General features: G+C 53.4%; 1 protein-coding gene across 1 annotated transcript; it reads left to right on the plus strand.

Moving 5' to 3' along the window:
• Positions 1-431: 431 nt before the first annotated feature.
• Positions 432-14,555, plus strand: LOC149359960 (uncharacterized). The gene is made up of 2 exons (XM_089572062.1): positions 432-1,890; positions 11,554-14,555. The coding sequence occupies exons 1-2, from the start codon at positions 721-723 to the stop codon at positions 11,773-11,775; spliced, it is 1,392 nt and encodes a 463-aa protein (XP_089428188.1). The 5' UTR covers positions 432-720; the 3' UTR covers positions 11,776-14,555.
• The last annotated feature ends 909 nt before the right edge of the window (positions 14,556-15,464 follow it).

The raw sequence follows: 15,464 nt of genomic DNA on the forward strand, positions 1-15,464 counted from the left end.
CCTTCAATTGGTTTCATGGTTACTAGCCAAAGTACAATTGGCCCCGTTTGAAATTCGCGCACTGTGACGTCACGACCGTTTCCACCAATTGAAAAGCGTGACATTTTCTGTGGACAACTGCTGCTTACAACGATGAGACATTAAAGGCTTTCGCCTTAAAATAATTCACAGCACAGAATGTTCAAAGGGTCCATCATGTCCAGGCATCGCGGGGGGAAGCACGCTCACTAAAAAATCTCTGCCTCCCCCGCAAACGAGAGTAGAGTAAGCATGAAATGCAGGACGATGCAGAAGCGTACGCGGACACGACGAGACGCAGGCCTGACAAGAATGTATATGCAGCGCGTTCGAAACTGTCTAAAGCAGCGTTACTAGAACGTTGGTCTAAAGTGCTTAGAGGCGAAAGCGTTTTCCGCACCACTTTGCCTGAGGCTGGACGTGGCGTGGATCGGACGCTCGTGCGAACGCTCCTCGCTTCACCCATGCCCACCGCTGAATTCAGCGACGCTCAACACCGCTCTCGCCTGGATTTCGTGTTTGAAGCTCGGATAACGCCATCGAACGCATCGGCAAGTCCCTTTTTGCCTGTTTGTTCGGACTTTTTTGCGATTCGGCTCTCGCCGGTACGCACGGCCCGCTAGGCCTACGCCAGGCCTAGCGACCCCGCTCTGACGGGGCTGTGCCGCATTTTCTGAGTGGGATCTTCGTCCAGCATTGGATATGGAAGTCACCGTGGAGGGGACTGATATAGCCCCCGAAGAAGTTTCGCACCAATATGGTTGGTTCACCGTCGGTGAATCTCAACGATCCGGTCACGAACGCCGAAGGACTGACCCCGCGGCACACAATGGAACCGATTGCGCCCAGGGACAGGGCAGCATGCGGCAATCTGCCGACTCCTCTGCGAAAAAGCTTGGCCGACGACTTGCTCGACAATCGGTGGCGTCGAACCTACCTCGCCTACCCAAGGGCGTAACCAAGGTGATACTCCGGCCATCGGGCGGCCTCCGTATACTCGAGAGCTGTGGCCAACTCGGAATCTTTCAACTCATTCGTGACGCCGCGGGTGTAACCTTGGCGGAATCTTCTGAAGACTGCATGCTCCTCAACTTCAAGCAACACACCATACTGGTGGCCACCCATTCCGCGGCACGAGTGGAACGCTACTTAAGCATCCAGGAGCTCACCTACGGCGAGAACAAGATCGCCATCACCTCGTATGTCGCCACGCCGGACGGCAGTGGTAAAGGAGTGATCCAAGGCGTTCCCAAACATCTATCGGACGCTGTCATCCTAGCGAACCTTCAGCATCCCAGAAATCCTCCAATATGTGGTGTCCGGCGCATGGGTGCGCAGTCGCAGACGGTCCTCATTCTCTTCAACGGTGAGAGAGTTCCCCGTTGGATCAGCTTCGGTGGTGGCATGATTCGTTGCTGCCTCTACAAAAAAAAAAAATACGAAGTGTGTTCTTTGTGCGGACAACTCGGACATCGCAGAGACGTTTGCCCGGACCCGAAAAACGCTCGCTGCCGCGGATGCGGCATGGCCAACCCTCCTGAAACGCATACCTGTGAGCCTAAGTGTGCCTTGTGCGGTAAGGGCCATGAGCTGGGCAGCAACAAATGCCGCGAGATCTACCGCACTCCATACATTGTGACCAAACGCCACTGGGAACAGGAACGCCAACATCTGACCCAGCATAGCCAAGAGACGCCGCAGTCTAAAGAGCGACGCAGCCACTCCAAAAGCAGGGGGCGGACGGACTATAGTCATCGATCCAGCTCTTTTCCACGACTGCAACAGAGAGGCCGGTCCGCCTCCAAATCCAGGACTCCTTCACACCAGCCACAGAACCCCGGTTTGAACCTGGACGCCGTCGGCACGCAAAAGGTAGGCTGGGCAGATAAAGCCTCCCAGAAATCTAACTCCAACCCCTCTGAGCTAGCAGACCTGAAAGGGCTGGTAGGGAAATTACTTCGCGAGGTGGAGGAACTAAAGAAAGAAAATGCCGCTCTAAAACAGCAACAAATGCAGACTGGGTCACCGCCTATGACCGTTGGCGCCAATAACCCTACCCCTTCTACCTCCGCCGGAGCGGACATGCATGTTGAATCACCGCGGGCACCCCCGCCTAAGCGAAAAGCGGGCGGTTCCCTCTCCGAAGACCAAAAGCTAGCCGACAGCATTCACAAAATTGAAGAAGCGCAAACGCAGACTACCAACACCCTCATTCAAATGCAGCTTACAATGACTTCCATCATGGAAGAATTATGCACACACCGGCAGGAATTACTTAACTTAGGCACCTGGCAGCAGGAGGCAGAGAGTAGGCTCTTTCCCGTCAAAATTCGCAAACCTGCTTCTTCTGAAGCGGTATCAGACTAGCCCAATATGGCGCCACAACCAAACTACACCATCTGGCAGTGGAACTGCCGAGGATTTAACCGCAAACGAGCTGTACTCCAACAATTCCTCCACAATAGGGACGGACCGGACTTAATCGCACTACAAGACACACAAACCAATAGCAAGCTAGCTGGATATCAATCCTTTTCATCGGGGGGTGACACGCTTGGTGTCACGACTCTCGTCAAACGAAATATTACGGTTGTCCAGCACGACACCCCAGTCACAAATGTCACACACGTGCTAGTCGAATTAATTCCGCCTAGGAAACCTGACCACAGTCTGTTTGTGCTGAATGTCTATAGCAGCCCAAAGTTACGGAAAGCGAGCTTTGGCCCGCTCTTTCAGGCGACCCTGAAACTTGCAGGCAATCACCCCGTCATTTTCACGGGAGACTTTAATGCGCAACACCCGGCTTGGGGGTACCCACAGGAGGACATTAAAGGTCGAAAATTGTGGCTCACCGCACAACAGTGTGGGTTGACTCTTCTTACAGACCCAGTAGTCCCCATCCGCTGCGGAAACAGTGTTTCCAGGGATACGACTCCCGATCTGACTTTTGCTAAAAATTCGGGCACTCCAATATGGATAAACACTCAACAAAATTTCGGCAGCGATCACTACATATTGGAAATAGTGGCTTCAACTGGCCCCAAGCGTCGTAGCGCTCGAGCTCCCACCCTTGTCGATTGGGACATGTTCCGCGCTAAAAGGGCCGCCCGAGAAGCTGATACCCCCGATATACTAGACATAGATGTCTGGGCACAGGATCTTTGCCAAGATACGAAGGCAGCCACCCGTACGTTAGAGCAGGCTGACCACTTGGAGATTGCGGACAGCCGGCTTCTTCACCTATGGGAGGCAAAGCGAGGACTAGAGAACCGACTCAAACGACAGCGGTGGAACCGCAATCTGCGCAGAAGAATAGCTAGGCTAAACAAGGAGATCGAGGATCATGCGGTCAAACTTACTCAGCAAAACTGGGAGGACATATGCAACCGCATGGATCGCAATATGGGAGTCTCTAAGACTTGGAACTTGCTCCGTCATCTACTTGACCCTGCAGGTAGCAAAACCACCCAGAGGCAGAACCTGCAAAAGCTTGTGCATGCATACGCAGGCACACCAGAGGACCTTTTCCTTGAACTTAAAGACAGATATATTGGTAATGCTCCTATCCAAGCCTTCCCAGATTATGCTGGTCCGGAAAACACGCAGCTCGACTCCCCGATTACTGTGGATGAGGTTAGGGCAGAGATTGCCAGGCTAAACTGTAAATCCGCCTCTGGCCCAGATGCAGTATCCAACAAGGTCCTCCGCAACCTAGATGAACAGTCGCTACAATCACTAACTGAGTATATGCAGAAATGCTGGTCGGAGGGCTCAATCCCACAAATATGGAAAACGGCAGAGATCATTCTCATTCCAAAACCCGGGAAGGCACTCAGCCTTGAGAACCTCAGGCCAATTTCGCTCACGTCTTGTGTAGGTAAGCTCATGGAGCACGTAGTTCATACCCGCCTAAACAGGTTTATGGAGGAGAACGAGCTGTACCCCCCAACCATGATTGGCTTTCGACCAAAACTTTCTACGCAGGATGTAATGCTTCAGCTCAAACATCACATTATTGAGGCAAAAACGCGGGACACCAGAATAATTCTTGGACTCGACCTGGAAAAGGCCTTTGACAATGTCAGACATGATGCGATCTTGGAGAACCTTCATGAACTCGGGGTGGGAGCCCGCACCTTCAACTATATCCGCGACTTTCTCACAGGTAGAAAGGCGCATTTTCAAGTAGGTCTCCACTCGCGTGACTTCCCCCTCGGCAACAAGGGCACCCCGCAGGGATCGGTCCTGTCACCCTTTCTCTTCAACGTTGCAATGTTGAAACTTCCACACCAATTAGCGCAGATCCCGCAACTCCACCACAGCCTCTACGCTGACGATATCACCTTGTGGACCGCCGAGGGCAGTGATGCCGAAATCGAAGAGAGACTCCAGCGTGCCATCGATATCGTGGGGAACTATGTAGACCCCAGGGGGTCTCTCCAGCCAAATCTGAATTTCTCATATTCCGCAAAATCAGATCCCTTGCGCAACCCCCACCCGCCATCGAACTCAGTATTCGCGGAGTCCCCATTCCTCGAGTACCCAAAATTAAAATCTTGGGCCTAATTCTACAAGAACACGGCTTCAATGGTGACGTAATTCAGAAGCTTCAGGGAACCTCGCAGCAAATTATGCGACTCATTCGCCGCATTAGCAACCGCCACTCGGGATTGAGGGAAAGCAATACTCTCCGTTTAGTACAAGCTTTTGTGATCAGCCGCATCGCTTACGTATGCCCTTACCTACATCTCAAGTCAGCTGAAAAAGAGAAAGTGGAAGCCATAATCAGAAAATGTGTCAAACAGGCAGTTGGGCTACCCATGCACACAGCGACTGAGAAAGTCTTAGGTCTCGGTCTTCATAACACCCTAAATGAGATTATTGAAGCGGTAACCGTCTCCCAGTACGAACGACTAACGGCCACACCAACTGGCAGACACATTCTGTCCACACTCGGCATAACATACGAACGACAAGGCGGACCAACAACTGACCTTCCCAAGCATATACGCCAGCTTCTGGTCATTCCTCCACTACCTCGGAACATGCACCCCGATTTCCACGCTGAACGTCGTGCAGAGAGAGCCAAATCATTAGGCAAACGTTTCCTTAATGATACCTCTGTGGTATATGTTGATGCAGCAGAGTCTTCGGCTGACAAGATGGTAGCTGTGGTCACCACGGAATGTGGTACATTCATAACTGGGGGCACTATACGCACTCAGCACACACATGTTGGTGAAGAAACAGCCATTGCTCTAGCCATTGCGGGATCCTCGGCAGAAACCATTGTCAGCGACTCAAAATTGGCAATACGTAACTACACGTTTGGAAGAATCTCTCCACAAGCAGCACGGATTCTGCTAAATTATCAGCCCACGCGGCGCATTCGCCTAATCTGGACGCCTGCTCATGCCTCCCTTGCTGGTAATGAGGCGGCTCATAACCTAGCTCGAGAACTGTCCCGCCGAGCTGGGTCGTGCAGTCCACCCGCCCTATACTCCGGCAAGGACAGGTTGTTTTCTTACAGAGAAATCCTGCAGCACTACAGGCTTGCAAGACTCAGATTTCCCCCAGCAGATAAAACGCTTTCCAAGCAACAGGCCAAAGCCTGGCGTAAACTTCAAACTAAAAGCTATCCAAATCCCAATTGTGTAGCTTCTATTCGGATGGACTCTACTCAGACAAATGCAAAAATTGTGATGCCAAAGCCGATCTAAATCATATGATCTGGAACTGCCCGCAGTCCCTACCCGCGAGTCGCTTCATTACCGACTCTGATCATTGGGAGGCTCTATTGCTCAACCCCGATCCGGGGACACAGATCAAGCTCCTCCAGCTGGCTGAAGACGCCGCCGCTGCCCAAGGGATAGCGGCCGCCGTTTAAGCGGGGGGTGCTTCGGGTCGCTCCTCTATATCCGCTGGAAATAAAGTTCCACCACCACCACCACCACCACCACCACTTTGCCTATGTGACACTGGTGACGTCACCACTGGATTACGTCACACAACTTATGACGGAGTACTGACAATTACTAATAAGTGACTAATTACTGATTAATGACTATATACTAATTAACTGCTAATTAATGACGCTTAAGCTTCGCCTTTAGGAGTGGAACGCGACAGCGTGTTGTAGCGCTGCTAGGCAGTCCACGGAACGCCACCACCCGTTCGGCGCGATGCCTTGCCCTTTGAACGCGACGCTTTTTGAGGAAAGGAATTTACGCAGTAATTCTCTGTCATCTCGGCGGACACCCGAACCGCACCGTACAGGAAGGGAGGAACGCCACCACCCGTTCGGCGCGAAGCTACCGGCGCTTGTATGCCGGTCCTGTAGGAGGGCTTAGAGAGTCTCGCTAAATCTCGTTAAATCTCGTACAGTGCCCGGATGCTCTCGTTTCAGTGCCCGGATGAGTGGAATTCAGTGCCCGGATGATGGCTCTCGGTCTCGGCGTGACGTCACCACACTGCCGACAATGAGAGCTAAAAGCATTTCATGCTTAATACGATGAACGCGCACCGACACCGCGCACCACACACTCAATACGGGATGGACGCGCCTCAGCAGTCGGGAAGAGCGGACGTGTCTCACGTCGGCTCCGCCGAATTTTATGATCCTTTCCCGAAGCATTTGCCGAAGCGCTGCGACACCATCTGGCTACACTTCCAGAACAACGAGGAGACCACCCACCCTTGTTCAGGTGGGACCGTTTTCTCAAATCCTTCGAGAATTTGAAGACCAAGCGGATCGCGCGAGTTGCTAAGCCTAACAGTTAGGCCACGACTCAGCTGCCCGCCGCGGCTCCGCGGGCAAATTCTGCCGCAAACCATGACGACCCTGATGGGATACGACCCGGAGGGGATGCAGATTGTCACCATGCCGCAGGCGAAAACCCCAGTTTTCGACAAGGTTACAGAGGCGATTATCCAACGCAAGATAGAAGAGTGGGAACGCGCATCAGCCCGTGACAACCACTCGGCACGGCAAAAAGGTCGAACGCCAGATGGACGCGTCACCGCGGCAGGGGATACGCCGCTGCAGCAGACGCCCCGCACGCAAGTCAAGCGTTGGAAGCCTCCTCCGCAGCCGCGTCTGGACAAGCAAGATGCAGTGATCATAATCAAACCTAAAGGAACGCTGGATCTCAGCAAATTCAGGGGAAGCAACGCGGTCGGAAACGCCTTGCACATTGCTGCTGGCGTCGACAAGGGCTCAGCCGAGCTGAGCGTTTGGCCCATATGGGAACAGAACATCATCGTCGTCGGGGTGCGAGACGCCCAAACAATCAGAAAGATCCTGGCAATTCACGAACTTCAGCTTGGGGACAAGGCACAGGCAGTGTACTCCTACCTCCGCCCCTCCGACGACACTTGCAAAGGAGTAATACAAGTGGACCCGAGGGTTTCCAACGAAGACATCACGTACGCGCTTCGCTCCCCGGACGCACCAGTGGTGAGCGTGAGAAAATTAGGTTCCTCCAACGTGGCGGCCATCACGTTTGAAGGAAGAAAGGTTCCGTTTCACGTCTTCTACTACGGTGAAGCGGTTCCAGTACGCCTATACAAGAAAATGACGCCAGCCTGCGCACTGTGCGGGAAGCTTGGACACCGGGCGGATGTTTGCCCTTGCCCTTCGAAGTCAAGATGTCCGCAGTGCGGTCGGCAAGATGTTCCAGAATCCCACGACTGCCAACCCAAGTGCACGGTCTGCGAAGGTCCACATCCCATGGGGTCGAATCAGTGCAAGTACAAGTACCGAACATCACAAAAAACCAAGCCCAAGACAGGAGAAGTCAACCACCGGTCGAGATCCAGGCTTCGGAACCGGTCCGGCAGCAGAGGTCCATCGAGCAGCGGGGACCGACTGACCCACCAGGACCAGTCCAGCAACAACTCAGCACCACCCGGCTCACGCTCTTCAAGCAATGGACCTGGGACTAACGATAATGGGTCGCACAACAACGGCAGTCGTCCAGCCGAGAAGACAACAGGACCCCATAACAAGGAGCAGCGCAACGGCAGCAAGGTGAGCTGGGCAGATGTAGCTGCCTCCTCCCCCGAAGCGTTGGCTTACAAACGACTTAAAGTAGAGATTGAACAACTAAAATCAGAAAATATCACATTGAAACAGCAGTTAGTCATCGCAGTCATCGCAGTCAATCCAAACAACACATTACCTCCATCGACGCAACAGGCATGTCCGATGGATGAAGATAGGGCAGAGCTACACCCTCCGTCTCCACATCAGTTAGATGCTAGCACCCCCGAGAGGCAAGCAACTACACCAGACGCACCCCACCAGGCACCAACTCCGCAGGCACCACCATTGCAGGCACTAAAGCAGCAATGTACAGAGCACCCCCAAACCCAGGAACGCATCACTCGCTTGGAAAAAACAATTCAAGACCTCATTGAAAATAAATTACAAATTATGATCGAGATGACAATCAAAAGTATGTTCGAATCAGTTATTAAACCCATGATGGAAAACCTCGAACCGGTTTTAATAAGGATGCAATCGCAGGAGATCAGAACTGACCGCAAACTTCAGGAATTATCAGATGTTTCTCACAACAGGGGCACAAAGCTGCAGGATAAAATGGGAACTCGTCTGCCAAGCACTCAGCCAGATCTACAACCTGAGGGCGCACCACATGATGAGGCACAAGTTTCTAGTGTTCAGCATGGCTCCACAACGTAGACATAAACTGACTATCCTACAGTGGAACTGCAGGGGACTAAAACGGAAGAGGGAAACATTACAGCAATACATAGACTCTCATCCCGATACGCCGCAAATAACAGCCCTGCAAGAAGTGAATATGGAGGCTAAGATCAGAGGATCAGTGCGAATCCCTCAAAGGCCGCCTAAACACCAAGGCTACATGGAACCTTCTGCGATGCCTTATTGACCCTCCGAAAGCGAAGAGTGAACAACACAGAAATTTGCATCGAGCCCTACACAGCTTTCAAGGCACAGATCAAGAACTCGTGGATGAACTGACGCGTCGCTATATCTGCACCGCGCGAGACCCACAACCCTACAATAAGGAGTACCGTGGGGAACCGAACGAAGACCTAGACAGAGATTTCACTTCGGAGGAAATCATTGCAGCACTAGCAGATATGCGCCGAGGCACAGCCCCGGGACAAGACAAAATTACTGTCGGACTTCTGGCCAACCTCGGCACGGAGGCTCTGCAGCAACTCACGGATTACATAAACGAATGTTGGCGTACCGGCACCATTCCACAAGCATGGAAAACAGCCAATGTACACTTTATTCCCAAACCCGGCAAGAAAATCAGCATCGAAAACCTGCGCCCCATATCCCTCACGTCGTGCGCAGGCAAACTCATGGAAAAGGCAGTCCACACCCGTCTCTCCAATTATATTGAGGACAATGAGCTACTGCCACACACGATGTTTGGATTCCGGGCACACTTGTCCACCCATGATGTGCTTCTGCAAATCAAACGTGAAGTCATTGATCCCGCACGCACAAACAGTAACCGAGCGCTTCTAACACTTGACCTCAAGGGAGCGTTTGACAATGTCAAACACTCCACAATCCTCAACAACCTCCACAGCATGAACTGCGGACAGCGAGCCTACTCGTACATCTGCGATTTCCTTACGGACAGAACCGTCAACATCAGCACCGGCTCAAAACACACAACGCAAGTGAAGATGGGCACGAGAGGCACTCCGCAAGGGGCAGTACTATCCCCACTTCTCTTCAACATTGCACTCCTAAATCTCCCACCTCTTCTCAATCAGGTACAGGGCATACGCCACGCCCTGTACGCTGATGATATAACCATCTGGACAACCACGGGAAGTATGGGAATGATTGAAGAACAACTACAAACCGCGGCGACAACAGTTCAAAATTATGCCCGGGCGTGTGGACTAACGTGCTCACCCGAAAAATCCGAACTGATAGTCTTCCGTCAACGCAAGAATCAAGACACCATCAATATCCGTGTAGACAACTCACCCATCAAGGAAGTTCAGACCATGAAGATACTGGGTCTGTACATAAATAACAACGGCAACAACCTTCTTGCCCTCCAGAAACTACGGCACGTGAGCGAGCAAGTCGCCAGGATGATCGCCAGGATAACGACGCGCAAATCGGGGATGCGAGAAGACGATACTCTGCGACTGGTGCAGGCTTTCGTTGTAAGCCGCGTCGTCTACGTAGCGCCCTACCTCCGCCTTAAGAAGCGTGACATCAAAAACCTCGACCTCATAATCAGAACTGCCTACAAGAAGGCCCTGGGACTCCCTCTTGCGACATCCACGGACCGGCTCTTGCGACTGGGTGTGCACAACACGATCGATGAGCTGATAGAGGCACACCTTACGGCGCAGGTGGTACGACTCTCCACAACTCGAACTGGCCGACAAGTCCTGAGTGATCTAAACATCAATTGCCCCCGACAGCTAGACACCAAAACCGACATCCCAGCCTCATGGAGAGGACAACTCAAGGCAGCTCCACTACCCAGGAATATGTACCCTGATTTTCACCAGTCAAGACGACAAGCACGAGCCGAAGCCATGAAAAGACACTACGGCGGGCGCGAGGGCGTGTTCTATGTCGATGCTGCGGGTCCTGAGCAGGGAATGACGGCCGTCGCGGTAGTGCACCAAAATACAACAGTCGACGGACTAGTACTGGCTAGCCAGGACATACTGGCTGCGGAAGAAGTGGCGATTGCTCTAGCTGCAACACACACTAGCTCAATATACATTCTCACAGATTCACAGACAGCGTATCGCAATTACCTGAGGGGCAGGGTTCCACCGCTAGCAGCTAAAATCCTGCAAGATAGCTACATCCGTGGCTACCAACCCACACACAAACACTTAATATGGGTACCACGTCACCAGGGCATCCCAGGGAACGAGAGCGCACATGCCTCAGCCCGAGCATTTCTCCCCCGGGCACCCAGTGCGGATGCCGTGGAACCTCCTACCCCACTACTAACTTACAATGCCATACTTCAGCACTTAAGATTATCCCGTCGGGTCTACCCTCTGCCGGCTAAGACACTAGATAAAGGGGAGGAACAACACCTCCGAAAGCTACAGACCAACACTTACAACAACCCACGAAGACTACATGCCATAGACCCAGAGTCATTTGACTCGCAATGCAAATTCTGCGGGGAGAAGGCGGACCTGTACCATATGGTATGGGCCTGCCAACGAAATCAGGCGATCACTGTTAATAACCAGCCAACGCAGGAGGGGTGGGAGGCAGCTCTGTCCAGCTCGGACGAAAAGAGTCAAAAGCAGCTCATCGAAAGAGCCCGGACAGCAGCCTACGCCAATGGGGTTCCGGACTGAGAGCTCCAACCACGGCTACAACCTCCTAAACCATTTCATTAAAATATTTTCACCACCACCACTCAATACGGCTGGAGCCGCACCGTCACGCGGCCCCCGCTGGCGGCGATGAAGCGGGTGCTCCACCGCCGCAGGATTGGATTGGATTGGAGTAAACTTTTTTTGTGCCTGCAGTTGGGCGCTCGCGCGCCCCGACGAGGGCCTACGTCGTCTACGAGGCTGCCGTTACTCGGCGCGGGTCTCCGCTCGCCGTTGCCGGCTCGCTGGGTCCCTGCCTTTCGAGCGCCCCGAGGACCTGCTGGACGGCCCATAGCTGTTGGTCATGGTCGTTGCTCTTCGCTGCTGCCTCCAGCCGCGGCGGGATTGTTCCTGATCTTGCTTCCTTTGGATTTCTGATGCAGTCCCAGAAGATGTGCGTCTGATCTGCCGGCTCCCTCCGGCAGACTCTACACGTATCGGTCGGGTAGGTCTCGGGGTACATGCGATGCATCAGTCCCGGGCTCGGTAGCGATCCGGTCTGGAGCAGGAGCTCGTCTTCTGGGAGGGTCACATGATCTAAACACGCCTGTTGAAACAGGCGCCTTGATTTGGATTGGAAAACGTTTATTGTCAGCACTGAGCCCTAGTGGGCATTATACTAGGTGGCTTCGAGCCCATGGCTCTTGGCGACCTTGTGAGCCCACTCAGTGGCCCGCCTTGAAGAGAAGTTTATTGGACTCATTATTTATACAAAGCAAATACACTCAGGAGAATTTTATTGGACCCCATGGTTACACGCCGCGTTGGCTCAGTGGCTGTGGTGCTCGGCTGCTGTCCCGAAAGACGCGGGTTCGATCCCGGCCGCGGCGGTTGAATTTCTTTGGAGGAGAAATTCGAGGCCTGTGTACTGTGCGATGTCAGTGCACGTTAAAAAACCCCAGGTGGTCGAAATTTGCGGAGCCCTCCACTACGGCATCTCTCATAGCCTTAGTCGCTTTGGGACGTTAAACCCCATAAACCAACCAACCAACCGTTACACGATAAGGGATCACAGTCCCTCAAAAAATACAAGAGTACAGTTCGCGACTAGTGTCGCTCGATTACGGAAAAGCGATCACTGAAGACACGACGGCGACACATAAAGAGAAGTTTATTGACTTCCAAACGGTCAGGACAAAAGGAAGGTCGTGACAGAAGCGCTAGTCTCTTACAGGCCCAAAAAGGCAGAAAAAGAATTGTACAATGCATTTGGTACTATACATGACTAATGCGGGCAGGCTTGCCGCGCCCGAGTTACTACACACCAGTAACAATGCAGACACACTTTACAGTGAAACTGAGTAAATTCTTAAAATTATCTACAAGATGAGAGGCGAAGGGAGGGGGGGGGGTCCTCCCCGAAATTTCCCCTGCCTTACAAGATTTTTGGGCACAGCCAGTGCAAAAAAAAAAAAACAGCCAGTGAACACACTTGTTCTACAAGAAGCCACACATCTTACAACTAATAGAGCAAGACTGGAATCGCCGGCCTGCCCTCTTCAACAACAAAGAAGCGCGTATGCCAGCGTCGCAGGAACCGCGCCTCCCTATCCAATTCCAGGCGGTGGGACAGGTAAGTCCAAAGAAGGAGGCGCAGATTCTGCAACGCTGGATACATTGCTCGCGCCGGTTGCCTGCGGGCCTCAGCCAGGCAGCGGCGGCGCCACAGCACAAAACAAACACAGGCAACAACAAGGCGCGAAAACAAGCCGCTCTGGCGCCGAGCTCCGGGGCCGGCGCGGACGGAAAACATACGCCACACGAGGCGCCACATCACCAGTGCGACCGGGCACTCAAAGAAAACGTGGTGCGCCGTCTCAGTTGCACCACACTGGGGGCACCTGTCGTTGGGCACAACGCCCCACGCTGCAAGGCGCTTTCGCGTCGGGAGAACGCCCCACCGCCGCTTCCACTCGAAGTCTCGGACCTCGCTGGGTAGCGAACTCGCGGCCCACGCCCTCCACTTGCGGACCGCGGTGCGCCTCTGGTCGTCAGGGCTGAGCTGCGCGCACGCGACCAATTCGCCTATGCGCAAAGCTGACGTGTCGGCGAGCTCGACGCCCGGGAGGTCCGCCGCAAGGCTGAGCTGGAAACCCGCGGCGGCACGGTAGAAGGCAAGGGGTCGCTCGGCCTGCGGGCCTGAGTGCCGACCCGGGGCGAACGCTCGGCGAGCTGTGCTCAGCCAGTAGTGAAGCAGCGAGCGCCCCGGGTAAGACGCGTCGGCAACGAGTGTTGCCACCCACTTAGCGCTGAACGCCCGAGCAACTGTGGCCACACAAGGTAGCCCGAGGCCTCCTCGGTTCGCGGGGAGGTGCAGGAAACGGCGGGCGACGGACGCCGTGCGACCATCCCAGATGAAGGCTCCCACCAAGGAGGCCAGGCGTCCTGCTGTTCGGCGCGGTAGCGCAGCGCCACGTGCGACGTAGAAGGCGAAAGCGTACGCTCGCGTTTTGACGACGGCAACTTTCGCTGAAAAGGAGAGCTCGAACTGGGCCGCCTCTGCGAGTGCTTTCGTCGTCCGCGAGACGACGGCTTCCCAGGTACGGGGAGAAACACCGGACTGTTCGAAGACGACTCCCAATACCCGCACTGCGTCCACGAACGGGATCGGGATCGGCAGCGGGTCCCTGAAGGTGCCGAAGCGTAAGGCGCTACTCTTGGCGGCGTTAAGCTCCGCCCCTGACAGAGCGGCGTATGTCTCGAACATGACCAAGAAATGGCGAAGGCTCTAGCCGTCCCGCACAAAATGCCGATGTCATCTGCGTAAGCAGTGACCGCAAGTCTCCTGCCCCGTCATTGGGAACCCGCGGATGTGTGGGTGAGAAGCCACGCACCGCAGGAGCGGGTCCAGCGAAAGGACAAAGAGCAAAGGAGATAACGGACAACCCTGGCGCACGCCTCGGGTCACGGAAAAGGGCGGTAGTGCCTTGCCATTGAGCATCAGCTCGCTCTCCAAGTCTTGGTATAGTAAGGCAATGCGGTCCGTGAAAATTTCAGGCAGGCTGAAGCACCGCAGCACCTGAAAAAGGTAAGCGTGGTCGACCCTGTCAAAAGCCTTAGACTGATCCAGAGAGACAAAGATGCGCGAACGCAAAGACGTCCAGCGTCAAAGTCAGTGACGCGAAGACGGTTCGCCCAGGTACGGCGCTCGATTGGAACGGGCTAACGAGGCTCGCTAAGGAAGGACGGAGGCGCTCGACGAGCAGCGATGCCACCAGTTTGTAACCACTGTTTAGCAAGGTTACTGGGCGCCAGCCTTCGGGACGCGACCTGCCTCTATTAAAAGAGGCCGGTTTCAACACCTCCTCCAAATAGCCATTCATTAGACTTGTGAGTAGTTCACCAATAACGTCAAAGAAGTCCCGGTAAAACCCACCACTGCTACCTCGGAGCTTTACGAGCGTTAGCTGCAATACTCGCACTACTCAAGGTCGCGTTATTATGAAGCACAAGGCCATAGAAGTGGGACCAGTGGATGGTACCACTGGTACACTGATTGTGGGCCACCTAATATGCGTAGAATGTTCGGAGTATTGTCAAACGATTCAGCGCATTACGTATCATAAGATTGCTAGTCGATTCAAAGCGTAGCGCATCATAGGGATTCGAAACGACGACCTTTGGTCCCCAAACCGTCGACTTCTTGAAACTTTAAATGTTTATTACGGCCAAACAAATTGATGTAGTACATTCGAAGTGGTGTCAAACGATTCGTCTTTTACGTAGGTTTAGAAAAGTAGACATCCGGATATAACGAAAAATCTGTACCGGATATACCGACGATGGCAAATGACGCAATATTAGTTAGATATTGCTAACGCTCGACATCCATATGCTTCCTCACCATTTTTTTCCTAGAGCCAGGTGCTGCAAGCAATGGCAATTACTGTAAACCAACTTGCGTATCTTTTTCTTATACAAAAAATCTCTGTCTCTCCCATAAACGAGAGTAGAGTAAGCATGAAATGTTTACGGGCCTAATGTCATCTCGGTGGACACCCGAACCGCACCGTACAGGAAGGGAGGAACGCCACCACCCGTTCAGCGCGATGCCTTGCCATTTGAAC

Source organism: Amblyomma mixtum, chromosome 2 (genome assembly GCF_055824585.1).
Source record: "Amblyomma mixtum isolate Tamu chromosome 2, ASM5582458v1, whole genome shotgun sequence".
Taxonomy (NCBI): domain Eukaryota; kingdom Metazoa; phylum Arthropoda; class Arachnida; order Ixodida; family Ixodidae; genus Amblyomma; species Amblyomma mixtum.